This window comes from Danaus plexippus, chromosome 17, assembly GCF_018135715.1.
Source record: "Danaus plexippus chromosome 17, MEX_DaPlex, whole genome shotgun sequence".
In the NCBI taxonomy this organism is placed as follows: domain Eukaryota; kingdom Metazoa; phylum Arthropoda; class Insecta; order Lepidoptera; family Nymphalidae; genus Danaus; species Danaus plexippus.
Genome location: NC_083548.1, coordinates 9,568,674 through 9,596,429, shown reverse-complemented (window position 1 = coordinate 9,596,429; position 27,756 = coordinate 9,568,674). Strand labels below are relative to the sequence as shown.

Here is a 27,756-nt window from a genome sequence, read left to right as displayed (position 1 = left end):
GGCAGTACGCGGTTGTAAGATAATAAAAAAGGTTTATTATCTGATAATCTTGCATGTTTACACATGTAAGATCTACCTACTTGATAGCGTGAAATATAGTCTGCAGTAACTCGTGGTCGAAGTCGTCAGAGCCGTTGCACCCTCGGAGGTTTCTCGTGAAGTCCTCGACCGTCATCGGCACGTTGAGCTTCTTGGCGTTGTGATTGTGTTGGTCCACGTTGAGCATGATGACGGCGTACGCCAGGCGGAACGCGGCGTCAGCGTTGGCGAACGGTTCGCCGTTGCTTAGCTGGAAACGCAAATTATACGTGTATAGTAACAACTAGAGATAACTAGATCATTAAGTTTTTTGAAGTACATGCACATGATCTTGTAAATATATTTATAGTTTCTACTTTATGCTGAACAGTTGGGTATACAGTATTCGAGAATTAGGTATGATCTAAATAACACAGTTTTTGGGTCGTTAATGACTAAAATCATATACACACACACACACACACACATAAATGCACCGATGTAAGCATGGACGCACACACACATGAACATTGCTTGCTATCACACAAATAACTCACATGCCACCGCTCAGCAAACTTTTCCATAACCAGTGATATCAATGGAGCTTCTCCGGGAAGACGGAAGGTCTCCAGGTAAAGCCTCAAGGCCTGGTCGATCCTCAGACCGGTGTAGTCGAAACTATCCGCGAACGCCGACAGGATGCTGGGTCCGGAGTCTTCTTCACGAGATGACCGCTTACAGATGTATTCACCTGATGTAAAAGAAACAGAATTTAGACGTATAAGGTGGATACGATGAGAAGACAATAGATGAAGCTATAAAAAGAAGTCTTCTGCCATTTCAAAACTGAAAAATATATATACTGTAAATAAACTTTTACTGATACATTGGTATATTGGTTCTCAATAAGGGTATAATTCTCAGCTCACCTATCATCTTCTTATCCAAATCTGGATTCTCTCTCAGAAACATAGCGACCTGCTTCGGATCCAACGGCGTTGACAGCACTCCGTGCTCCAATAGGAACTCTATTCCTCTCTCCGGTTTTTGGTTAAACAGCTCAGTGCCTTGAGTCACCCACTGATAAAAAAAATATATCAATTACCTAATTATCTTATGTAAGCAACGAAATCTGTTTGAAAGTTAACCTTTTTCATATCCTTAATGTGATCCAGTTCCTCGTCCGACGGCAGTTCCGTTTGAGTCATTTGTCTCGCGTTAGCAACAAAATATTGACTGATGTCGTGGGTCACGTGGTCGCTGACGACTGACGCGTCGTCCATGCCGCCGAGCTCCAACGTGACATGTCCTACACGGTCTTCTTTCTCCCTCTGATCATCTACCTCTCCCACTTCTACGTCCTCCTTGGGGGCGGTCCCGACCTCTATAGCCTCGATCAAAGTCATCAGAGCGTCCAACGACATAGTGTGAATATTGTAAGCCGTCGAAGAGACGACATTTTTAGATAACAATTTTGTAAACTCTTCGAATATATTAGTACAGTAAACGTCGCAGTCGAAATTCAGATACAGTTCCGTGCAAAGTCCTGGTATCCGGAACATTTGACAAAGGCTCTCCAAGGCGATGTGGTGTATTTCTTTCAATTCGTATATGGACTTGGTCGCGTCAGCTGAAATTATGTCGATAATTTTCTTGAAAAACGCTTCCATTTGATACTTGAGGTGGCCGCGGAGCGCCTCGAACAAGAGGAACCACAGCTGCAGGTCCAGTGCGAAAATTGATATTCTTTCCGTGTCGAGTAACTGTAAATGAAGAAAGAACTGATTGAATATAAAACAATCAAAAAAACCTTTGAGAGATAATAAATATTGTATGCAAGTCATTTTAAGTTAGGATGTGTTGAAAATATTCTGAATTATACGAATACAAGTGAAAATGTAAATAAAACCAATGATAGCAAATATAGCTGACATAGTAAAAGAATTAATACATAATCATAAAATTTCCAAGGATTTAAAATTAATGTATTAAATAATTCATGTTAACAATCCCATCTTCAAAGAAATTTCAAGCACCATAGCTATGTTGGTTATATGATAGTATCGTCTAAATAATTACACTGATGAGGTTCCTGCAGAGAGGGTCTCTGACGAGTCCCAATAAAGCGGGGCACTTAGCCAGGTGATCGGCCGCCACCTCCAGAGCCGTACCCACTAAACTCAACCCCAACTGCACCATGGCTGACGTGTTCTGAGGCTCCAGGGGGTTGATCAGAGATATCAGGAATCTGGTGATAGGCTTTCATTGAATCAACTAAGACATAGATTCTAGGAGGGTGTCAGTAGTTGCTACTGTAACCACAATTTTAATCACATACCACAAAACCAATATTATCTCTCTTTACTGTTAATTAAAAACATTTTCCACATTATTTGGCTCTTAAACTGAATTTAACTGTAAATTTTTTTTAACAATCAATTTAATAATGATTTCCTCCACTCCTAATATACCTGAACAATTCTTTGACGCAGACCAGTCCATATGGTTGCAGGTTCGAGGATTCTTCTTGTTGGGTGAACCTGATGCCTCTGTGGTTCACATATTCTTCTAACTTTTGAGCGTCGCCTTGCCCTTCATCTGCTGTATTTGATTCGCCAACAGTTTCTGATCATAAACGATGTAAGAAATTTCTTATTTTAATTATCAGACAACCTTCGATAACCAACCTAATGAATATACTCTTTTAATTAAAGATGTTATGAGATCCAAGATTTTAAGTAGTAATCAATATAAAAATATAACTACATTTACGGACTTAAATAGCTATTTAACTTCATCATGAAAGAACGAAATGTGACATAAATAATACTTACCGACTATTTATGGCTGAGCTTGTATAATGAAGTTAACACTGTTAATGTACACAGGAGTATCTGTATCAGGAATGTAAGTGCTTTTAATAGCTACATGGTTATAAATGAAACCTCACCAATCTTCTCTTCTATGTTCTCTGCGGTGTCCTTCTGTGTGTTCTCCTGGTTATCTTCTGTGTTAACACACTTCTCCAACACGTGTGTTATGGACGCGTTGCTAGCGAGGTCCATCGACGAGTGGCGAGCGTGTTTCTTGGGACTCTTCACTTGATCCACCGGTTCTATTGTTATCTCGGCTTCGTTCAAAAGATTTTTATCTTGACTGAAAATTTGAATTACAAAACTATAACATATATATAAATATAAAAGGATTGGTCCACGTTATAAAAGATTGGTTTCAATCTTAACTACTAGTTAAGTTTTGAACTGTTTTTTAACAACATGCTCCCTACGTTTCGGTTACTTTGCAGCAACCGTGATCACGGGCAGACGAGATGTGAATTTCAGGAGTATTTCGTTAAAATTACTAATAAATCCGAAACATATCAATTTCAATGAATACTTTCAAATCTTATATCTCATTATATATACTGTTTTTGTCACACTTTTATTAGAAAAATCGATTATTATGAATAGTTAATATCTACTAAATATTTATTATGTTTTGCTCCAACGTACTTGTGTGTCGATACTTGCTTGGCTTCTTCGACGTCGACCTCTTGACTCATTTGATCATTGTTAGATGTTTTCCTATCTAAAGAGTTGGTACCTTTTTAAAGAGAGAATCAAATTAAACAGAAGTTAGAATTTTACTATATACTATATTATTGTAAATAATGATATTATGGATGTATTTAAATGAGGAGATTACATTCAAGGCGATATTTGCAGTCGTTCATAGAGGACGTATCTGTTCATATTTAAGTATTAATGTTTCTAAACAAATTAATGAGAAACGATAATTATGATATGACGTATACAGATACTATGATAACAACTAATAAGGATGTTTATCATACGTATCATGATAATTATCATTACAATATATTCGGATTATAGGAGGCGCCGGTACATGTCGGTCCCGACTGCCCCACGAAAACAAAAATTACGTGTTGGGTATGTCTTGATAACCATACCCCGCACACCGTATTGGCGCACGTGCCATCAAAGCAGCAAACACCCTTTTTGTCGAAGCCCGATTCTTACACCCATATATACATTTGAGTATGACATTTCGATAGCGCGATGTAGAAAAACACAACGCCATCTAGCGTTGAGAGGACAAACTTTTTGAGTGGAATATTTTTATAAAATGATTCTTACGTATTAAAGTGGTGTAGAAGACATTATTTTACTAGTATAATTTTCTTATCAATGTGTATGTTATGTTAATATGAAATATTGTCATTGTTGTTTACTGACTGTTAGCGGCAGTAATTTTCTTCTTGGTCCGATCTCGTCTCTTAAGTGACAGTCCGACGGAGGTAAATGATGTGGAATCCTCTGGAAACTGCGGCAACCTCATGAAAATCAACTGCGTCATGTCGCGGAGACATTGCTCTGCGTTACGACGAAGAAGCTCTAGAAGATAATAACTTCCACATTAGATATATTTTCTGTTATATTAAATTTAATTTCAATGATATATTACATGCAGGGAATGTTAACAACCTTGAAGCAAGTGTCCTCTTATCATAGTAATTTTTACAATAGAGAAAATAATATTCCACAAAAATTCAATACACAACCTGTTAATCTGGTTTCAAAACATGTTCGGAAACAGCTGAGCATTATCTCACAGACACTCTCATCGGTCAACATAGCGCCCTCCGGACTGAGCATTAGTGTGTGAAGAACCTTAAATTAAAAAAAAAAGTATTTTTTTCAGGATTCATGAATAATTCTTATTAATTAGATTGCCAGGAAAGAATATTTCTATATTTGTTAAATACTGCATGACAATTAAATATAAATAATAATGCCATGCCTACATGTTAATGTACTAAGACTTTAGTGAATATATTAAAAATAAAAATTCCTAAGCAAAATCTGACAATCATAAGTTTAGTATAAAGGAAGTCCTATAAATGTAAATATTTTTTTTTCCTAAAATTTACCCAAGAACTTTGTTTGATATAAAGCCAACAAACTTAGTTACATAACATTTTCTTTAAGGATTCTTTAAAAATTTGAACAGTCTGAAATAAAAATCACTGTATACCTGCAATAACTTTAACAGCACCACTCCGTCTGAAGAGTGATCGGTTCCCACAAAACGCGCATGAGTTACTGCATCGGCTATATCCTCTACCGTCGCCGGCACGCTAGGGTGAGTTGGATCTTGAAACAGAGTTAGCGATCATGAATATGCATACTTATCAGAAAAATATATCATCTTTACAATTTCTCTCTTATAAGATAATGTTTTCAATTACATTAATTCGGGCAATTACATAATAATAATACATAATAGTTAAGAATTACTAGATATTAATCAACTTTGTGACATCTCAACAGGTTTTCTTAATGATATTTAAACTTCGAGCCATTAGCAGCTTCGTATGCTGTCTACTTTTAAAACATTATTCTAAATCAGCTGAAACTTTTCATTTCAATAAAGTTTTGATAAATATCTTGTTTCATATATTATGTTGATATATACTTCAATTATCTTTTCAAAGATCTTTATCTCTTAATACTTAATGACTATTATATACTATACTATTATAACAAACAATATAATTGTAAGCTTTTATTGCACAAGTCCAACAATTTTTATAATTTTTAGGACTATACAAAGACCCAAAAATATATAATATAAAATGTTTTTACCATAATTTTGCTGTTAACAAATTGATAAATTGGACTATGTCCAAACTGTTTTAGTTTGTATGAATTGTTATGCTTTCAATGCAAATCCCAACTATACCGAATCATTACTAATAATATTAACTAAATTATATTTTAATATAATGTATCCATATGTTGCTACAGACCTTATATATTTAGACCTTAGATTTCATTATTATTAAAACATAATATTTTACCTAGAAATTAGTAAAACATTTCCTACCTATAAGTCCATAAGACAGGAATTTGTGTATGGCAGATAAAGCAAGACTTGTTACAGGCCCAGTAGTTTCTTTGCTTCTTATCACCTCCAAAAAAGGACTAAGATACGTCAAAGGGTCTAACAGACGTAAATCATCAACCTGGTTTAAGATTGTTTTCAGGTCCTGAAATGTTCGTGTCAGCACATCATATTCCTCGTTTGGAAAGGAATGAGAACCCCATCGAGTGCTTCGTCGCATGGCTGTAACCAGCATGGACATCTCTCCCTGGACAACAAATATTCCATTGCCCGGCAAAGACATTGTTACTAATTTTAATAAAATTTAATAATATCAACAAAGTCAACAAAACGGTCCTAAATTAATCTCCTCTCACTACATATTTTTAAAACCACTTGCTAATGTTTAGTTGTTTTTCGTTCATTTATTTATCAAAGTTCAATACTTTAAATATAACACAATTGAAGTTAACAATTTAGTAAATTCTACTACGAAACTCGATCATTCATATCATGTTGACGTTTCAGAATTTTAGTTACGCTACTTCCCATAAGAGGGCCGTTGCGAATTAGATACTTGGATTTTTGCTCGATATCGGTGAAGTTTTCACTTAAGCGACTGACAAGAATCTATTCTTGTGAATTTGACTTGTACTGTCATGTATAATGCGCCTAATGAATTTTTTATTAATGTTAATGACATAAAGATGTCGGACGACTGTACTATACTTTTCTGACAAAATTTGAGAAATTAAGTCCTAAATAAGATTAGTCAATTTTTAACTTTAATTTCCAGACGTCATATGTAATTGTAAGTTTTATTGAAATATTTTTATGTTGATTCAAATCCACGGCATTTGAAATATAATAGAGTGAATGTGCGTTGTCACGCGTGCAATGGCTATCGACACAGATTTGTCAAATCTTTCTTTTTGTGTTCTTGAAGTTATTCTTAATAGTGTATCTGATTACATTACAGGCGGTTTTTGACCTAGATTAACGTCACAATGGTCAAGAAAAAGAGACAAAGCGATCCCAGTGAAAACGGAGACGACTCGACAGAATCTTGCGATGAAACCGTCAAATCCGCATGTCCTCATGTAGCCAAAGCTGTTGACCTTACTAGATTAAAGAAGGCTTTAAAAACCGGAGGTTTCGAAAAGGAATGTTCGGAGTGCAAAAAAAGTCCGAAAACCGAAATTGCTGATTCAAATTATGAAGAAGATGTCACTCTCTGGATGTGTCTGCGTTGCGGAACTCAGTTGTGCGGTAGAGCGAGAAACAAGCATGCCCTTAACCATTTCCACACGCCACATTCTGATTGCCATGCATTGACAGCGAACACCACAACCTGGGAGATCTACTGTTATAACTGTAACAATGAAATCACAGCCTCCAGCGCTAAAAAACTACATGAATGCATAGAATATTTGAAAAAGCAATCTTCAAATAACCCTAAGTTGCCTCCTATAGCGTTACCCCTCGGCTCGTTAGAATCTAAGTTAGAGTTGCCAATGCCACTTGAACCTATCTCAAGAAATGACAAAGGTAAAGATAAAGCTATGGCACTAAACCTGCCGAGGGTAAGAGGACTGACAAATTTAGGAAACACATGTTTTTTCAATTCTGTAATGCAATGTTTAGTACAGACCCCTTATTTATTAGAAGTTTTGCAAGAAATGTCATCACCCGGTGAGAAGTTCTCTCTATCTGGTGGTAAATTAAAAATTAAAGGTGATCAGAGCGGGGATGAGGGTGTGGAAATGGAACTTCCTCCGATCACAGGACAGTTAGCAGAATGGGGCACATTAACAAAAACTTTAGCTGAGACTTTAGCCGAGTTGCAAGCGGGTATGTTTAATATTTTATCTTTGATTTCAGCAAGTATTAAAATCACAATAATATTGTATTTTTGTTCACTGTTGGAAGTTTTGTATGATTTAATAGCCTTACCAAAAATTTACTTTCATCGTCTGCATACAATGTTGCCAGTTTAATGAGCCTTCACACTTGCTAATATCTATTTAGGTTCATAAAGACCTATATATAATAATATGTAGTTCAATAAACTGCACTTGTTGTAAGGATGTAGAGTATTGGCCAAGAAATTCAAATAATATTCATAATATTCTGTCTTTTATTTAAAAAAAAGCCAACCTAGCTTGAATATGCTGGTTTTATAACTCGAGGTAACTTATAATTACATTAAGTGGTTTATTAGATGAAATATGAATTTAACTTACCCGGTATTTTTTTTTTTTAACAGAATAAAAATTGTTTTATATATATATATATATATTTTAATTAATATAATAATTATTAAACTACAAATATATATTCCATTTATGTTAAATTTAAGCTTAGAAATTATATTTTATTGTGCCTTTAGTATAACACCACAGTCCAATTGATTATTTCCGTCTCTTTGACATCTGTTAATTGCCAGTTTAAGTTTAATCAAAGTAATTTACTAACTATATGTTTCAGGTGAAGGAGGTGTGTATAATCCTCGGCGTTTGCTGTCGGCATTAGTAACAAAGCTCCCGCAATTTGGTGGCGGGGACCAACATGATGCTCATGAACTCTTGAGGCATCTACTCGAAGCTGTCAGGTTAGAGATATAGATGGATAGAACCAGATAATTCACATGTTTGTTTGTGATATTCAATAATAAGTCCTTAAATTTGTAATATCTATGTTGTGCTACATAGCAAGACTGACTGTAGGAACCTATATTACACTTGACAACATATTATTTAACAGTGCCATCCAAGTATAACTAATACAGCACAATGTACCTTGCTAATTGTATTGATTATATTATCTGTCATTTCAATTATTCTGCACTGATCATGATTCTACAGCATTCTGTCAAGAAATGTTCCTCGTTAGGTGCCAAAAAACAGGACTTGACGTCCTACTCTCAAGTCACATTTCATCTGCCCATTACCTCTGTTAAACAAAGCTAATGTTTTAAATTATCCAATGTAAATCCATAAAATATTTTCATTTAAATGAAACCAAAATCAATTTTTATTTTTTGTTTCACAAGCTATTAATATTTATAACAAAAATAAAAAAAGAAAACTTATTAAATTAATTTAAATGTTTAATGTCATTATTATGTCTAAGTTCAAATGGCCGCACAACATGTGCTGTTCACCTTAGACAAAGTTTTTTATTGTTAAAGTCCTTGTGAACATGTAGAGTGTATACTAAGATATGTCGAAATCATTTTTCACTTCAGAACATCACAGAGATATTTAATCACTGATTTGGATTAATATCATTTGTCCATTACAAGAGATATTTTACAGTTATGAAGTTTTTTATCTATGAAAATTATATATATATACACACACAAAATCAATATTTTTCACACTCACTCAGTATATTAATAATAATAATTAAGCTTTTATGTCAGAGCTATAATAAAGTAGATTTACATTCTTTACTTTCATTTACTGAATTGGTGAAGCATTTAAAAATTTTAGTCCTATTGAAATTTTTTAGTAAACAAAAATGTCGTTTTCTGTAACTATTAAATGATTGTAAGATTAATAATTAACACTAAATAACCTAAAAAAGAACAAAAATGAATTATTGTATAAAAACAAACAGAAAACATAATTAATAATAATTTAGTGATCACAAGTAATTTTAACTTGTCTGCTCTTGTCCCCGTAATATCAGAAAGCTATATGCATAATTTAATCTCTTGTAGCTGTGTTATGTGCACATTTAGATATATGATGGGTGTAAAGATTTGTATGTAATTAAAAGTGTTACAACTATTAAAACATCTGAGACTTCATAAGTACTACATATGGATAGTTCCATGTTTAGTGCGGGCACATGCACTAAAATTAATTATTTAACAGCATAATAATTTTTGATCAATTTCTTTATTGCCAAACATCAGGTTTTAGATTTATTTAAAAATATTTTAGGAACTTCATGGGTATGTTTTAAGAGATTTTGTTAAACTTGTGAAGGTGGTATAAGGCCTCCTGAAGCCCCACATAATCTAAGGAAACACTTGTATGTCCATTTTAAGTTGATCTCCTTTTAATGTTCTACTGTCTTGACTGAGGTATTCAAAATGCTACCTACAACCCATTGACTACAATTTCGCTCTTGTAACTATAAGTCCTAAAAAATAATCCACTACAGTCATTTAATGAAATTTTTCCAATGTTGAAATTTACTCAATTGATTTGCAAAATTTCTTGTAAACCGATGTTTATAAATGATATTTTAAGTGTTTTTTTTAAATTTTCAGATCTGAAGATCTCCGTCGCTACCAGTCAGTGATACTCAGCAGCCTTGGTATGAATTCAAAAGTTGATCCCGCCAAAGTTAATGGGGAAGTTAAGCAAAAAGTCAAATTCTATGGGCAGCAGGCCTCCGACACCATGCTCAGACCTGAACAGGTTTAAAATATTATGATTATAATTAATTTAAACAATATAACTTTATCTATATATAACTAATGTATAAGAACATAAATGTCAGTAGGACAGCGTTGGGCCAATGAGACAAGATACATTTTGTAAATAAACCTCATAGGTACATAATTTTATACTATTTGAAAACAACACATATTTTTGAAACATATTGATGTTTTTACCAGTAGAGACTGGATAGCTAGAATCCCACGGCTATGCTGCTATGCTATGCTATATCTTATACAAAATATTTGGAACAAATTATGCTGACCGTACTATTAACTGTATATTTACTGCTACAAATAAGCTATTGAGTTTTCACAGATAAGCAATATTACTCAATATGGTGTCACATATACATCTGACATTAATTATACAATTTTTATACAATTATGATACATAATTTATACAAATATGAAATTATAAAATTTTCTATATCATAGTCCATGTCCAATATTTTACAAAGCGTGTTTTTATCAGGAATATTTTATAGTGCTAGTGTTTATATAGGTAAGACTAGATATAGACTAAGCTAAAGTCATAACAACAGCTTAATAGTGTTAAAAGCCCATGAATGTTTAATTACATTTTTTATCTTGTTTCGTTGGCTTAATCACACCCATTCCATTACGTTTATTTTTTCTCTTAAAAAAATAAAATAAATAAATATTGTTAATTCTCAGGTTTTCCGTGGTTTTCTGGTGTCAACCCTGGAGTGTCAGGAGTGTTATTCCCATTCTGACCGGGCGGAATACTTCTTGGACCTGTCTTTACCCGTGGCCGCATTTCGTCCGCAGCCACCAGCTATCGTCCGTAGGAAGACTAACGGTGAATATATGTTAATTAATAACATTTTCACTCATTGTTAACATATTAATTGATTTGTTATAACATATGTATGATTTTTGTCAGGAGAATTGTTTTTTTTTTTTTAACTAAAAATATTATTTTGTGTCCTGTCAGTTATCCACAACCAATTCCTCAAAATTGTATACTATTTACAATGAATGAATTTCGTACCTGTTATTAACTCGCCAAAGAAAATTTTAAAATTTTGTTTTTAACTGTATATCCATTATTATTGTTTATAACAAAATTAACCTTTTTTTTTGTGACACCCCTAATTTTTATATACAATAAGGCTTATTAATTTCAGAGGAAAACAATACTAATACCCAAGAAGAGAAGCCATCTAAACATCAGTTGAAGAAAGAGAGATATGCTAATCGAAGAGTAGCCAGAAAGAGTCATAAAGGTGTCTTATCGTTTAATGACTAAATATTGAATGTTTTTATAGTTAATTTACACTGCTGGATATTTGAGACGCATTGTTATAACAGATCCTTATGTTCCAGGCACTTCCAAAGATAAAGAAACAAATGGACCAAAGGAGGACGAAAAATCCTCATCCGAGTCGGATGCTGATGTTGAAGATAACTTGGAAGATCAGCCTCGACAGACGGAGGCGTCGACATCCGTTGGCACGCAAGCCGTTGCACACACGGCCGCCAACTTCGCAGCCTACCACATGGAATCTGGTTATAACTCCGAAAAAGTTATCAGCTCAGACTCGATACGCACCAGTCCCGTGGATTTGGATAAAGAAAAGACGGACAACACGCCGGAGTCGACGGAAAAGGATAAGGAATTCGTTGAAAACTCCACCTCCACGAACATCATACCCTCGGAGTATAAACCTTTAATACCATTAGAGAATTTCTCCAACCCGGACTCCGGTGTCGCGAGTCCGGAGGCGACGAAGCATAATTCAACAGAAACCGTGGACAACGTCGACTCGCCTCTGAATGGGAAAGAGCTCGGCAGTCACAGTTCATTGTCCAGCGAGATCAACTTGGACCTTTCGAGCCCCCAGCACAACAAACTGTCACCGGTCAAGAGCGTCTTCGAAAGACCGGTATCACGAATATCTTTCGCGCCAGAATACTCGAACGAGGTTGTGTCGAGGGGTATCAGCGCACAGGGCTGTCGTGAGCTCTTCGACAACAGCTGGGAGGTAAACACCCTGGAGGAGGCCGTGTTCCAGGAAGAAATCGCTCTTGATAAACTTAAAATTGAACCCGAAGCGAAACCTCCACCTCCGTCGTCCCCGGCGGCAGTGCCTCCACCGCCCGCCCCCAAACCGAAGCTTCCGGAAGCGGAGCCGGAGAGCATCGTGAACAGAGATCTCATGTCCTTCTCCCGCCAGAGCCCGCCGTCCCCGCGTTACGTATGCGATGAAGACGAATGCAGCGTGCAGTCCTGTCTCAGCCAATTCACAGCGCTCGAGCTGCTCACCGGCAATAATAAAGTCGGCTGCGACACGTGCACCGAACGCATCAACGGCAAGGGCGGCAGGACCGTGTACACGAACGCGACCAAGCGGTTCCTGGTGTCGAAGCCGCCCGCGGTTCTCATCCTGCACCTAAAGCGCTTCCAGCTGGGACCCCGCTGCATGTTCCGCAAGATGACCAAGCACGTGGACTTCCCCATACTACTGGACCTGGCGCCTTTCTGCGCCGCGGACAAGTCGAGACGCCGCAGTCGGCTGTTGTATTCTCTGTACGGGGTCGTGGAACATTCTGGTGGTATGCACGGTGGACATTACGTGGCGTACGTGAAGACACGGTCCTCGCCCGCCGGCCGCCGCTTCCTGCCGGGGCGGGTCCGCGACGACGATTCTGAACTATCGGGGTACGAATCGGGCGAGGCGCCGCCGCCGCCCGCCGCTCGCTGGTATTACGTATCCGACAGTATGGTGTCGGAGGTCAGCGAGGAAAAGGTGCTCCGCGCTCAAGCCTACCTGCTGTTCTACGAGCGCGTGCTGTAGCACCCTGTATATAGCGGTGTCCAGCTATATGATCCGTCGATTCGATGTGGTCCTCGTGCTCCGTGATGTTAACCTTTAAGACTGTGCAGTACGCGTCGTGGCGACTGTGTTGTGGGGGATTCCTGAGCTAGGAAAACGTTCGCCATCTATGATGCATGCTGTCCGCGGTAACTCATTTCATTAACACGCATAGTTTCGCTTAACTTACAACGCTTCTAAACCGACCTGAGTTTTTTAACGCCTCTCCAGTCATCACTAGTGTCGGTTTTCATCCCGTCTTGAATGATCCACGATTATTTGCAAAACGATTTAAGTATAATTCTATCGCAAGAAACTATGTTATACGTAATACTTTTAAAGTGTATTTATTTCTGAACCGCTCGTGATGGAGATGTCTTCCGTTAGTGTCAACATTGCTACGCTATGTATTACCTCGTGAGTTAATTGGCAAATCGTGTTTTTAATTATATTTTGTAATGTCTCCTTCATAAAATCGTCGGCCTCACATTCTCTGTTATTTTTAACATTAACATTGACATGTTTCTATTATAACTGAAACTAGTGTACATTTACATTTTAAATAAAACAAATAACTCGATCAATGTGAGCGCCAATGTCTTCTGTGAACTAATGAGTACATAGTTTTAATGACCTCGACCTTATTTGTTCTTATATTGATTTGTTCATTAGTTGAGTGCTCAATTTAGTTACGCTGTTCCTGTGTTCAACTAATTTTATGTTGATATTAAGGAGCTTTCAGAGAAATTGCATAAGCCAACGAATATTTTCTAATTTCGCTCATTGATAAAGAGCATTTGGAAAGTAGATTTCATTATTATTATTATTATTATTATTATTTGTTTTGTATGGCTTTTTAATATTATCTTCCTTGCTGTTGTTTGTTGAAATTATTTTTTTTCATTTCGAATGCTATTGATTGTCAATTTCTCAATCAGCTCTTTATAGAATTCGGTGCAAGGAAATATGCACATTAGTTAACCTGTGTTGATGTTATATGAATGATAATTTTTGTATATTGAACCACACGCAATGTCAGGAGGACGTGTATTAAATAAAATAGATATAAAAAATCTGTCATTTGATTATGCTCACATTGATATCATATTAATATAGTGTAGTAGCTAAGGATGGTACCCTTGATGTTAAGTGGTCATCAGCTACGAACGCTTCTTACAAATGGTAAAAGGGATTTGTGCCAAAATAGGAACAATCGAGGTTCTTGCTGACTACAGTTTAATAAATTATATATACATACAGCAGATGAAATTTCAAATAAAAAATTAGTGTCAGTAAAAATTTATTCACATTGCTTTATGGCAGGTGCCTTCAATGAATTGCCGGGATCGCCCCCTTCCTCCGAGGTAGTAAGTCCGGTCATTGCCAGGACCGGCCAGCCGCTGGTGTGCCCTGTCGCGGACAGATCCGGGGTGCGTCAACATAGCGGCCGATAGCTTTAGGTGCTTTCAATGAGAGAAATGAATATACATATAAGTCTTTGCCTCCTGGCAAGATATCTTGTTCTGCTACAGAATGTTATATGTATTGTCTACTATATATCATCAGGTATCAAAATCCTTGCAGCCTTTTTTGTAACAGCATAACATGCTGCTCAGTGAATGGGATGAACTGTGTTATAACCGGAGTGGGTGACATGTTAAGTTCCATTATAGAGTATTCGGAATCCAATTTTCTTTTTGCTTCTGATAAATACTGAAAAATAAAACGCAACTAGTGACAGTATAAACATACGAAATGGCAAAATATATCTATGTGGCATATAATTAATTTTCTTTATGTAAATATAACAAATTTAAATTTAACTATCAATTATTCAAACAATATTAAACTCAATACCTTTACGAAGTCTCTATCTATTCTGTCTTTAGTCGCTGGATCTTTTTGTCTTTGCAAGCTCAGTTCGGCCATTTCTTGTGGAGTGTGAGATATTATCGTAGAGAACAAGCAGCTATTCACTTCTACATTCAAACAGCCGGTGCCATCTGTTATTCTACATTCAACCATCCACTTATCTTTAGTGAATGATGGCCGTTTTAGCAGATAAAGTATTTGGGCTTTCACTTTAAATACCTTATTTATTCTCTCACATTGGTTCAAATCATTTATCTGTTTTATATAAACAAACGGACTAGCCGAGACTTTGACTGTATTAAATGCAGGTGAATTGTCTTCCAAACCATGGTCAGCAAGTAAGTCTGCGGGAGTATCCTGTCTGATTTCTTCATAATCATCTAAGTCTATGAATTCCTCAACTCTTTCATTTCTATTCTGATTCTGGGGTATATCTATTTCATTTATATTTCTGTTTTGTTGATCAGTTGTGTTGTTTTGACGCTCAAATCTATTTAATGTACTCTCAGCTGTAATATTTTCATTAAAAACTATTTGGTTTCGATTCTCAACTGAGCTACTTTGATTATTTACTGAGGAAATGGCATCTGATAACCCTGTAATTAGCGTTTTATTAAGAAAAAAAATTATTACTTATCTAGACCTTAATATAATCAACTTACCTAATTTTGCAGCGAGTATTGATATCTTAGAATTTGTAATGCTGAATTCTTTGACTTCACCCCACATCATATCCACATCCTTGTCTGTTAAGAATATGACACCGTTCCGACACACTACTGGTCCTGTAAATAGATTAAGATATTGTTTTATTCTTTATAAACTGCAAACACGGTGATATTAAATTGATTGAACAGGTAAACTAGAGAGATAAGCATTAAATTACCTTTAACTAGAATTTTATAGCCTGGATTTAAGTCATTTTTAATTTTATTTATACATTTGTACTCTATGGCAGTAACATCTTGCACACCGTCAGTTAAAAAGAACTTGAGTATTCTGAAATTATAAATTTCAATATTGTTCATTAATATAATAAACTAGCTTCTATATTAGTGAACTAAAATTTATTTTATATAACCTGTTACTTGTAATTTTTTCCTCAGTTGTTATCGTAGCCTCAATATTTTCATTGTTTACATTTTTTAATTTACTATACTGCTGATAAACAGACATGGCTGAAAGGTTTAATATAAATTGTTATTGATAATTGCTTGTTATAAAAATGGTGATATATATTATTTACTTACAAATATTAATTTCTGAATTTACTTGAAGAACAAAATTTCCATCTAAAATAACTAGACTTTGTTTTTTTAAATTAGAAGGAAGACATCCCAAAGAAACTTCCTTTAAATCATTCAATAACCATTGCTCCTTAGTTATCTTGCTTATAGAATTAGGATCATAACCTTTCTCGTGCAAATATTCTATACACCTGAAAGAACGTCTCAAAAAATAATATTCTACATTTAATTCATTAAATAAAAGCAATAAATGTATCCTTACCCTTGCAACCAATCATGTTTCACATTTATGTGTGAATTTTTGAGAAATAATTTTACTGATTCCACTATTTCATTAAGTAGCATTTCGACCTATTTTTAGTTGTTATTATTAATATTATATTTTATCAAATGTAGTCGTCAATAAAAATAACTCAACCACAAGATCAAGTTTAAATGTCACTAAAATTAACTGACATCTTTAAGTTTAAACAGCTGCAAAATATATATGTATACAATTTAAGACATCCGACTATATATTTTATTGATGGTATAGCTACATTCGCATTGAATTTGTATAATATTTTGCTAATATCTTATGACATTTTTGAAGACACTTGACAAATTATGTCAAAGTACTCGTGTCGAAGTCCATAATTTTTCTGTGAGTCGCAATTTATGCACACGTTATAAATTTAGGAATCGCCTCTTCATAGTTTCTTATTTATATATTATATTTTCCAAGTAATTAATATCGTTATACTTCAGATTGGAGAAAGCCAAAGACGTAGATACAAATTAGTTCTATTAGTTGAAACGAACTTACATGTTACGGCGTTATTGAACGAGTATACATTGCTGGGTATGGAATATTTACTGAAATGCCAATTTTATTGGTCTACACTCTACAATATAATACGATTTTACTTTATAATGTTATTTCGTGGAAATACGACCGCATCTCCCTGATACTTTTTACCACTTGATAAATCGATTTTCTGACTTGCCACTTGAGATCGAGCAGTACATGCTCATCTTAGCCGCGTGGTACCGAGGTAGCAGATTTTGATTATATAATGCAAAACCATTCACATGCAATCTTTCGTGGCACTGACTTTCTACTTGTCCGTCAGACTTCCTTAAAATAAGAAGATAGACCGAGATTTGATGTTTTAAAAATGCTACCTGGATGCAAAACCGATAATATTGCTTTGGCACTATTAAGTAATACTTCCAATAACACTGCGCCTGATCAATAGGATCTGATGAGCTCATAAATGAAATCAGATTTATTTTTAGCCCTATTCCTAAGAGCGGCAAGACGAACACAAAAGACATCCTGATGATTTTCCAAAATTAAGCTCAAAAATACTCAAAGTAGAGATTACAATAATTCTTGTTATCGAATTCATATATAGCCACGGATCCTGTAGTGTTTCTGTTTGTATTATTAGGCCAGAGCAATATCACTACTGTGAGGATATCAACTCAGATTACATCAAGTATATCATCTACAATTTTCATCAATTGTACTATACACAAATTAAAGTTCAAAATTAATAATTATATTCCATTAGGCCTTTTAAACGATCAATATATATCAAAGCCTGAAGAATGAGTTGGACAATCATAAAAATAATTCAGAGGTTCGGTAGTTAAAGATAATGGACGACCATATTTTGTAACATGTGATTGTTCCGATCATAATATTCTATAATTCTTCATAAAAGTAAAAAATGTATTATGAAAATTTATATATTAAGAATCCAAAATATGACTACAGTTTTTATTTAACTTTTAAATTAGAAAATAGAAAAAAAAAACAAAAGTAATGTTGAGAATTAATGTCACTACAGTTGTACTTGAAATCTATGATTATAGTATCAAGTATTACACAATGGTAACATCGTTATTTTGTAAATCTGTGACTTTCGTGAACAGTTCAACAGCTTACCGATGATAATTTATCCGTCTCCCTCGTAAATTTTGCGTATAGGCTGAGTGACAACAAAAAGTGAATTCCGAGTGAACCTTTGTTGTTCTAAATGTTTATTATAAAAAATAAGTGTTGTGGATAGAGGCTATCGTTGCGATAACACTGTGAAGGAAAAATATGAAGAGACGAAATGCCGATACTGGCAAAATGCGGCGCCCTGTAAAACGCAATAAAATTGTAGAAGGAATGTATGGAAAGTGAGTAAAATAAAAGTTTCTCGTTATTAAAATAATCTGCTATGTTGTGGAATTGGTATTAGAGTATCGTCTGTTAAAGTACTGTTTGTCTGATTATATATAGGGATGTACAATCGTGTGGGTCTTAGGTCTGGCATTCATTCTACGTGATAGAGCGTATATAAAAAAGAAAATAAAAGCCCCCACGTGTATTGCTCACTTAAACACGATTATTATATGAAGGCATGTTAATAGATCATAAATTGTTCGCTGTGTATATTTGTTTACTGTTTTTTTATATGGTAATGTGTAAATTCCCTATGATTTATTCTAAATACCCACCAACCATTCTTTTTAATTTTTTTCTAATTACCATCTTTGCACTATTTAATTAAAACAAGGAGCTAAACAATAGTTTTTTTTTTAATTTTTGTTCTGAGTATCATGGAGGCCATGAAATTAAATTTAGAAATTGTAAACAGACACTAGTTTTAATACTGTATATTTATAGTTCAGATGAATATCATAATTAAAGAATAGATATCCTCTAAGCCAGTTAATTTTTGTTATTAGATACCAACTGCTTCTTTCATTCACACAGGGCAGTTGTTCTTTTATTACTTATACTAAGAAAAAATAAATAAAATGTCCAAAATAATATTCACCAAAGTCGCTCCTTATTGTAACACCTATATGTTAGTAAAAGTCCTGTCAAGTATGGTCAAGCCTTTTCAGAGATTAACGGGAACAAACAGGATATAATTTTATTTATCTCAATTTATAGTTCGATGGTGTATGTGAAGTTTGTAATGGTATGGGCGACGGTTGTGATAGCAGACTACATGCTAGAGTTTAGACTTGAGTTCCTTTGGCCATTCTGGTTGATGTTGAGAACTGCATATGAATCCTTCAAGTACCATGGGCTTGTGAGTATAAATTTAAATTGTATTTTATTAAATTATTATATTATATGGATTGAATATCTTTAGTCTTTATACTGTAAAGTTAAAGAAAGTTTTTCATGAAAACTAACAGATGGAACATCTATCCCGATATGTCATTTAAATGTATGGAGTGATTTATTCATTGACTCAAATCAGCAATGGGAACACAATATTCTTGAGCTTGGAGGTTCGAATCCTGCTTGTATTGATGAATATTTTGTTCTACATATTATAATTAAAGGTGATATTTAATAGCAAGTCCAGAATTCATTATATATGTTATCATATAAATTATACGGACTGTGAAAGTGTAAATAAAACAAAAGCTTTAAACCAAAACTGAGTAATGTATATTAATTAGTGATAATTTTCAGGTGTTCTCAGCTTCCTTCATATGCATAGCCCTTACGTCTGATATGATATGTTTCTTCTTCATACCACTCCAGTACCTTATATTTGCTGCCAGTACATATATTTGGGTACAATTTATTTGGTACTCATGTAAGTTGTTTTTAATTATCTTTGATATTTATCTTATTGTTTCAAGATGCTGAGTACATACACTACTAAATAGAACTAAGATCTGTCACCCAATAAAATGGCATGTGATTGAAAGAACAGTTCGAGAAAGATGTTGAAGTAATAGCAATGAAAGTTTAGATGGAATTTATGAATCGGTGTTTGGAGCAGATGGCTGAATGTTTAGGGAGTTTGATGAAGGATGTATGTGGAGTGTTGAAAGAGAAAAGATTGATGGATTAGGAGCTGTGGATGTAGACTGATGGAGTACAAGGAACATTGAGAGTAACAATGAATACAGGTACGGAATGGCAGACTGTAGGAGAGAGAGATAAAGATATGAAGTAACAAAAATATGACATGTAATGAGTTCAAGAAGAAAGCTATTGTTAGATAGCTAAATCTGCCGTTCGGCCATATTTAACGTATCACTACACCATCCTGAGGGATAAAATCACCATTATCAAATTGCAAAATGAAGATTGATGATAATAAGAGACATATGTCAGATGAAATGCATAGAAACGATCCAGGAAAAGTTCTTACAAGTAATGATTAGATTAAAAGAAGATGTAACGGACACTTGAGATTGATGAATGAGGATAATGAATCTAGGAGTATTAGGCAATAACTTTGATGTGAGTGAGATAAGTGGGGTTGAAGCTAGAGTGAGAGTGCAAAGAATGAATAGCCGAAAAGCAGATGGACTTTGAAGTGTCTGACTTTGAAAAACGGCTCGCCTTGTTCTATAATAAACTTTTGCAAGAGGCAATCCCTGATCAATGGACCAATAGCTTGTTAGTGGCCATATGAAAATTTAAAATGATGTCCAGGACTACAATAATTGTAGAGAAATATGCACATGTAACACTGAAAGTATGGACAAAGTGATATCGAGAAGATGGAGAATTGAAAATGGAGTATCATAGAGTTATTTCAGGTATTGACTGCGGGGCGCCATGCAACTGACGTCATATTTGTGATAAAGTAGAACTGTGAAAGGACAGGCATCTACAAAAGAATGTATATACATATCTTGTTCTTTGACCTGGAGAAATTGAAGAAAGGGAGAGGGAAATGCTAGCAGCAAATTAGACCAATGAACAGCCGTGCATGTAATTGACAGTCGGGAGAACTGATACGTTCAATGTAGCTTTAGGGCTACAGTAGGGGTTCGTGTTAAGCCCTTATGTGATTTTTCTTGTAATCAATGCATTGATACTGGACATTCAGAACGAAGCCCCTCTGTCTACCCCGATAGGCAAGAGGCGTCCTAAAGGCATCCTCTTAGACCCTGACGATAAGATAACAACCGACAACACAGACACAATTACCCCCATTGCACAGAACCACACCAACACACACCGCCTTCGCCGGCGAAGACGAGGTCCCGTTTCATACACGTCGTTCCGGCGTTCTGCCGTCGAGGGGCGTCATGCAATCCCATCCTCCTATGCCATCCTCCACTTTAATCACGGCCTAAGTCAAGGTCCGGCCTCTTAGGGGCACCCTTGGGACGAGCGCTTCTCTCCGTCGAGCCCTTTTTGGCCCGAATTAAAATGGCTTGGTCCCATCGGGCCACCCATTCCTCCCGCTGACGCTGTAAAAGCCAAAAGGGGCAACAGCAATAGATATTACGAAACAAAAAAAAAACCTCTGTCTCTGCTGTTTGCAAATCACATTGAGATTAGTGTTTGCGGTACAGGAAGATTCGTAAAATGACGTTAGAATCTGAAGAACGTGAGGTTAAAGATCAGGCGAACAAAAAGAGAGCAAACATTTCTGTTATTTTGGTGGCGTGTCATGTTTCCCTCCGATTGTCTTGGGCGGTGCATTCCTGCCGGTTTGCTCGAACTTTAACTATCTCTATATTACCTTGCAAAATGACGACGATGTTGTCCACCAGTTTTTGGGGTAACTCACGATACACTTATGCCCTTTAAGATTGAGGGCAAAATTTACCATATCGTGGTGAGTCCTATCGTATTGTATGGGTCAGAATTTTGGGTTACAATAGAAGTAGACGAAAGCATAATACTCGGAGCAGAAATGAAAATGTTGAGATGGATGTATAGTGATGAGACTGTATAATATGAGTGGGAATATGTAGCAGTAGCAGATTTGCCTGGTAGGGTCGTGTTACAATAAGAAGTATGAAGATGTAAGCTGTTATGTGGGGAAGGGTTGTCCCACAAAGAAGAAGATGAACTGTGCATACATCATACATCTCGTCTGCCCGTGATCACGGTTGCTGAAAAGTAACCGAAACGTCAGAATTATGTAGTTTTAAAATAATAAAATCTGCGTAGTATATACGAAAATATATTAGTTTCATTTAAATGAATAAAACTCGCGAATATCTCGTGTATAAAATTTATTTATCGTGTATTACGTATGCCTAAAGGTGATTTTATGACTTATAGATTTTATGAACGGAAGATTATGAGAATTTGAGTTATTCAATGAGTTGTACTATAGTTATAGCCCAGTAAAAAAATAGTTTTTGTTATTTTTCATACTTAATGGAGTTTGATGATGCCTGGAAAGTTTCAGATGTGTCGAAAATAGTACGAATGTATGTGTAAAGACATGTTTGGTATTGAAATTAATGGGAATAAATTTTTTGGAAACAAATCTTTGTGTAATTTGGACGCCATATCGTTTATGTATCATATAAAGAAGCTTTTGTGAAAATTGGACTATGATAAGGACAAAATTTGTGACATTGGATTAAAATAAAAGTATATTATAAGCAATAATATGTAAATAAACTCGATTGCATATTATTCGCAAGAGTCCATTGTCTTTGTTCCACGTAGATGATGTTAGGATGTGACACATGATTGAATGTCACCAACAACTGCTTCAGAGACTTCGCATATTGTCTTGAGAGAGGGATGCTTTAGTATAAAGCTGTCTTCGTTTTAATTTCGTTTAATTCAATGACGTCCAGTTGCCGATAAGGGTGTTTGCGTGTCGACTGTGGCACTGTGCTGTTTGGTGGTGTACGTGGAGGGCGCAGTCCGAGCTCGGGCCGTGCTGGAGCTGTGGCGACCGCTAGCCGCTCACTGCCTCGGCTACCCGGCTATCTCACTCGGCTTTGGGTTCAAGGTAATTTATTCTTAGCTGAATATGTACCCTCGTGAACAACGAGTCTAATGTTCGTTGTCTACCCTGATAGATTATTGGTAAATTGCAATACCTCCTGCATATATCTTATTCTGGAGAAATTTGACACATGGAAAAGCACATCAATATTTCTTAGCCACCGCTGCGGCGTATTTTTTTTGTCTCAAGTATACGGTCAATCTGACTGATTACTCAGCGGTGTGGTAGTATAGCTAACGGTGCGACTGATAACCTGAGAACTTTTAAGTCCTCATATTGCAGCTCTCAAGGAAAATGTAGGGAGTGAAATTCAACATCTCGACTAAGGTTAACAGAAAATTCGTGGATGCCGTTATTCAGTTTTATAAAATCTCCACAATTACCTATAGTTAAAATGATAAATGAAACGAAACATATCGCGTAAAAAGTTTAAAATTGTAATCAATCAACGTGTCAAAAATTTTGACGAACAACATTCATCATCTCTAACATATAAAAGCGTTTACGGCGGCAATAGATTCTGCGATCGCAGTGCGAGTGAAGCCACAGTCTAAAAAAAACATTCAATCACTTTAAATATATTTAGGAACATTTATAGATTATATTAACTCGATTGACATTTCATAAAAAGAGAATCGTTATTTCTACTGACGTATTTTACTCAACCTGGACGTTGGCTGAAAACAATGAGTCACCTAGCCAAAGTTTTGAAATGAGTTTTCGGGTAAGAATAATGTGGCGTATGTCATAGACCAATCCTGTAGGTGGCTCACGAGAGCGAGCTTCTAAGGGAGATTGCACCACAAATGAGGAAGATAAGATCTTAATATTTAAATTATATATTTTTAAACGTGATATTAATTGAGATCATATCAGTTGAATCTAGATTACGCAGTAACAGATATCAGGGTACTAACCTCTGGCAAGGGGAGGGTGAATCCTACCCCACCTGTATCAGCTAGGTCGTGTTTCCTCCGATGACACCTAGCATAATCTTCTTGTGCTCGAAAATAATCTGGCCCACGGATATTTTTTCTTCACGGAAATATTGGATACGTTTTTATATTTACGAGTATTTAAACACTAATTGTAAATGTCTAATTTTGTAGAATTTAAATTTTATAAGATGAGTTACAATATAAAAATAGTTCATAAAGTTTTGTTTACATTCCAAAAGAGTTTTAAGGAGTGGGTGGGTTATTATCTAATTACGATCGAAACTTCGATGTATGTAACACTTCCTAAGAGCATAAAGAGCGCAAAAGAACGACTTACTTGCATGCCTACCATTGGTTTCCATTGTCACAATACAGACACTTACAAGTTTTGCATTAACACGCCTCAGTCGATGCTCTCAGGTGAGAGTTTACGAATGAACTTGAATCTACTATAAATTTCGACTAAGCAAGGTAGTGGTTATGTCTTTTTTTATATATTTAGATTGTTTGTACACGACATGTGTAAATTTGGACGAATAATATATTTCAATAATATTTCCATTTGCATCATTTTTTGATAGTTATTAAATAATTATTACTTTGTAAGAAATTTATTTCTTTTTTTTTATAGCGATAATTTTTAAGACTAAATTCTTTCATGAATATTGTTAGGGCTGTCAGTTGTTGATCAAGAAATTATTGAAACGTAAGTATCAACCTGTATAGAAGCAAGAATAATATGTATATATATATGTATATATGTATATATGTATATATGTATATATCTATATATGTATATATGTATATATGTCGGAGCGTCAGAATTAATTATGATTTTATTTCCATTTTATTTTACAAATTATTACGAATTAGCTGGCAACGTCAAGCAGTTAGCTTGAGTGAGGTCACCCCGGTGTCGGTTTTGACGTTGGGCAACTGACAGAGAAAAAAAGGGAATGTCACCGACATTTTTTGGAGTGGATGAACTCGCTGCGTTACCAACTAAATCTTGTTCCATCGTTCACTATGTCTGATAATGAGCTATCTTCTGATCCTCCGTTATCAGAAGTGGGATGTAACCGGAACGCTCCACGTGCTGCAAATACGTCCGAAAGCGAAAAGTTATTGTTGTTACTGGAGCAGCAAAATAGAAACTTTCTGGCCATGCTAGAGGGAATGAAGCATTCGCGATCTCCGAACGAACTTCGTCTTCCTGATTTTGATCCGGACCGACACAATGTGGACGCACGTGCTTGGATTGCAACAGCGGACACGTGCATTACTGACGGATGCCAACATGGCGCCCCGTTAATGATTGCGTTGAGTCGTGCAATGAAAGGAGACGCATCCACATGACTGTCGACTGCGTCATTTCCAGGGATGACTGAGATAATTTCAAGAAGCTTTTCAATGCAAGGTACGCAAGTCCTGAGACTGTGGCATCTTACCTTATTATTATGGCTGGAAGCAGACCAAAAGGAAATGAATGTCTTGCCGCATATGGTGCTTCTTTGATGACCTTTATTATGTCAAGGTGGAAAAACTTGACGACAGAACAGATCGCGGTAGCCACAGTTCTGGTACATATTCCGCAGTTCTCGCCTCGTATTCAACGATTGTCCTGTACCACTGATATTGACCATGCAAAATGACTGCAACAAGAGCTTACAGCGGTGTCGTTTTAAAGAGAAGAGGTCCACCTAATAGTGACGTGCTAGATTTTAAGAGGATTCGCCCAGCTACAAGCCATGCAAGCATCAAGTGCTTTCACTGTGGGAAACTGGGCCATAAGTCTACTCAGTTCTTCTCGACGAGGAATTTGAAGCCAAATGGAGAAAATAACCGAACTCGCTTCAACAATTATAAGAAGCCTGTTGCAGAACACCTCTCTATTACTTGTTACTCCTGTCAAGGACAAGGCCACTACTCATTCAGCTGCCCGAAGCGGAGGAGCTAGGACGGAGGCAACGGTAGCAGCGGAGCTTCAACTATAGAGGAGCGGGTGGACCTGTGCAATATAGATGCGCCTACTGGATATATGTACCATAACGGTGGGCGTTTTCCATTTTATTTTGATTCGGGAGCCGAATGCTCTTTAATTAAAGAATCTGTGTCTAGCAAATTGAGTGGTAGAAGATTGAATAGTATTGTTAATATGACTGGCATAGGGCAAACATCTGTTAAATCAATGTTACAGATTTTGACTATTATTAAGATTGACGACATTACTTTAGAAATCCTATTTCATGTTTTACCCGACTATTGCCTTCAATATGACATAATGGTCGGACATGAAATATTATATCAAGGCCTAACTGTCCACATGACTCGTAACTGTTTGCGTGTAGAGAAAACTTGTATTATCGAATCGTGTAGTGTTAGCGAGAATGAACATTTAATTTAATACTGATGTACCTTTAGAACATAGAGCAGAATTAATTGACATCTTGAAGTCTTTCGAAAAGTCGTTTATTACCGGTGTACCTATGACTCACGCCAACACCGACCCTATGACCATCAGGCTCATTGACCCCCACAAAACAGTAAGTCGTCGCCCTTATCGTTTAAGTCCTCAGGAGCGAAAAATTGTTAGGGAAAAAGTTAACCAAATATTATTCGTCCTAGTTTTTCACCTTTCACCAGTATCCTTGGTGTCCTATTTTAGGCAGCTTGTTGCGGGATTCTCACAGACAATGGAACCGTTATACGCGTTGACTTCGAGCTCTAATAGTAAACTAGATTGGAAGTCTGAGCATGAGGTGGTAAGACAACAAATTATTTCCAAGCTACCACGGGAGCTGGTTCTTATGATCTACGATCCAGATCTACAGATCGAGTTGCATACTAATGCAAGTGCGGTTGGATACGTTTCGGTGCTTATGCAGAAAAAGCAGGTAAGCTGCAAGCAGTTGCTTATTTTAGTAAGCGTACTACAGCCGCAGAGTCGAAATACCATTCATATGAGTTGGAGGCTCTAGCGGTTGTAAACGCAGTTAAGCATTTGCGCTACTATCTTTTTTTTTTTTTTTGTTGACGGGCGAAATCTTCGTAAGACTTCCGGCCGCGTGGGGGACGCGACCGGGGCATGTGGGATTCTTACCCACTAAAACCCCCCGATGTCCTCTTTCTGCGCTATCGCGGGGGACGTGGGAACTGTTTAACTACCACGACCCCGCAGGGCTTGCCTCTCCCGGCTTCGTCCGGGCTTGGCTCTGCCCAGTGCGGCGGCTTGGTGACGTCAGCGGCCGCTTGCCTCTCCGAGAGCTCCCCGGACATTTGGGAGCTTGCTTCTCGGGCCCTCTTGATGTGAGCGGCGATCCCCTGATCGCCGCCCACGGGGTAGGCATCCAATTCCATGGCAGGCGGGGCGGGAACCGTTCCTCCTTCGCCATTGGCCTTGGGCTTTTTACGCCGGGCCTTCCCTGGCGCCCTTCGCGTCGTTGCTGCTGTCGTGCCGGGGGGAGACGGCCTTGCGACGCAGCCGCTTGCCCCCAGTACGTCTGCCCTCTCTGATTTGCCGGCAGCCTCGCACAAGAAGCAGTTTGGCGCTGCTTCGCACTCGGCCACCTTGTGACCCGAAGTCCCGCACCGGAAACATGTCCGGCTACGGTCCTCCGGGTGCCGGCACTTCGCCGCCACGTGGCCGGTGTCAAGGCAACGGAAGCAGCGCTTAGGCCTCGCGGCCAGCAGCACCACCCTCGCCGACACCCAGCCGACCATCAGCCGCCCGGAGCTGGTGAGCTTTTTGGCGGCTGCGACCGG

General features: G+C 36.6%; 4 protein-coding genes and 1 non-coding gene across 8 annotated transcripts in view; 2 read left to right on the top strand and 3 right to left on the bottom strand.

Annotated features, from left to right (window-relative positions):
• LOC116771194 (Golgi-specific brefeldin A-resistance guanine nucleotide exchange factor 1) overlaps positions 1–6,450 on the bottom strand; it is a 91,364-nt gene extending 84,914 nt beyond the window's left edge. For both annotated transcript variants that reach the window (XM_061523193.1, XM_061523194.1), the window contains exons 1-12: positions 5,926–6,450; positions 5,074–5,192; positions 4,601–4,709; positions 4,275–4,433; positions 3,531–3,621; positions 2,969–3,174; positions 2,490–2,643; positions 2,098–2,266; positions 1,167–1,781; positions 948–1,098; positions 576–769; positions 81–289 (exon numbers count right to left, since the gene is read on the bottom strand). In XM_061523193.1, the coding sequence (XP_061379177.1) occupies positions 81–289; positions 576–769; positions 948–1,098; positions 1,167–1,781; positions 2,098–2,266; positions 2,490–2,643; positions 2,969–3,174; positions 3,531–3,621; positions 4,275–4,433; positions 4,601–4,709; positions 5,074–5,192; positions 5,926–6,226 (2,477 nt within the window). In that variant the 5' untranslated portion in view covers positions 6,227–6,450. The remainder of the gene's footprint in view (positions 1–80; positions 290–575; positions 770–947; positions 1,099–1,166; positions 1,782–2,097; positions 2,267–2,489; positions 2,644–2,968; positions 3,175–3,530; positions 3,622–4,274; positions 4,434–4,600; positions 4,710–5,073; positions 5,193–5,925) is intronic.
• Positions 3,911–4,039, bottom strand: LOC116771602 (U11 spliceosomal RNA). The gene has a single exon (XR_004353606.2). It is a non-coding gene; the product is annotated as a U11 spliceosomal RNA (small nuclear RNA).
• A 159-nt stretch (positions 6,451–6,609) lies between the features above and the next one.
• On the top strand, positions 6,610–14,288 carry LOC116771085 (ubiquitin carboxyl-terminal hydrolase 16/45). Of its 2 annotated transcripts, XM_032662777.2 has the most exons (7): positions 6,610–6,733; positions 6,902–7,773; positions 8,410–8,533; positions 10,205–10,355; positions 11,054–11,198; positions 11,527–11,625; positions 11,726–14,288. In XM_032662777.2, exons 2-7 carry the CDS (start codon positions 6,930–6,932, stop codon positions 13,195–13,197), a joined length of 2,835 nt encoding a protein of 944 aa, XP_032518668.2. In that variant the 5' UTR covers positions 6,610–6,733; positions 6,902–6,929; the 3' UTR covers positions 13,198–14,288. The 2 variants fall into 2 exon arrangements, with proteins under 2 accessions (XP_032518668.2, XP_032518669.2); XM_032662778.2 differs by lacking the exon at positions 11,527–11,625.
• On the bottom strand, positions 13,442–17,291 carry LOC116771362 (recQ-mediated genome instability protein 1-like). 2 transcript variants are annotated; one of them, XM_061523083.1, is made up of 8 exons: positions 17,140–17,291; positions 16,597–16,685; positions 16,338–16,525; positions 16,169–16,265; positions 15,974–16,086; positions 15,750–15,872; positions 15,073–15,683; positions 13,442–14,928 (listed from the first exon to the last, which is right to left on the bottom strand). In XM_061523083.1, exons 2-8 carry the CDS (start codon positions 16,677–16,679, stop codon positions 14,785–14,787), a joined length of 1,359 nt encoding a protein of 452 aa, XP_061379067.1. In that variant the 5' UTR covers positions 16,680–16,685; positions 17,140–17,291; the 3' UTR covers positions 13,442–14,784. The 2 variants fall into 2 exon arrangements, with proteins under 2 accessions (XP_061379067.1, XP_061379068.1); XM_061523084.1 differs by lacking the exon at positions 16,597–16,685 and having other exon boundaries at positions 17,140–17,288.
• Positions 17,292–18,224: 933 nt separating this feature from the next.
• Positions 18,225–27,756, top strand: part of LOC116771103 (macoilin-2) — a 34,584-nt gene continuing 25,052 nt past the window's right edge. Inside the window, exons 1-4 of the mRNA XM_061523165.1 lie at positions 18,225–18,506; positions 19,270–19,411; positions 19,804–19,930; positions 22,902–23,059. Of these exons, the coding sequence (XP_061379149.1) occupies positions 18,427–18,506; positions 19,270–19,411; positions 19,804–19,930; positions 22,902–23,059 (507 nt within the window). The 5' untranslated portion in view covers positions 18,225–18,426. The remainder of the gene's footprint in view (positions 18,507–19,269; positions 19,412–19,803; positions 19,931–22,901; positions 23,060–27,756) is intronic.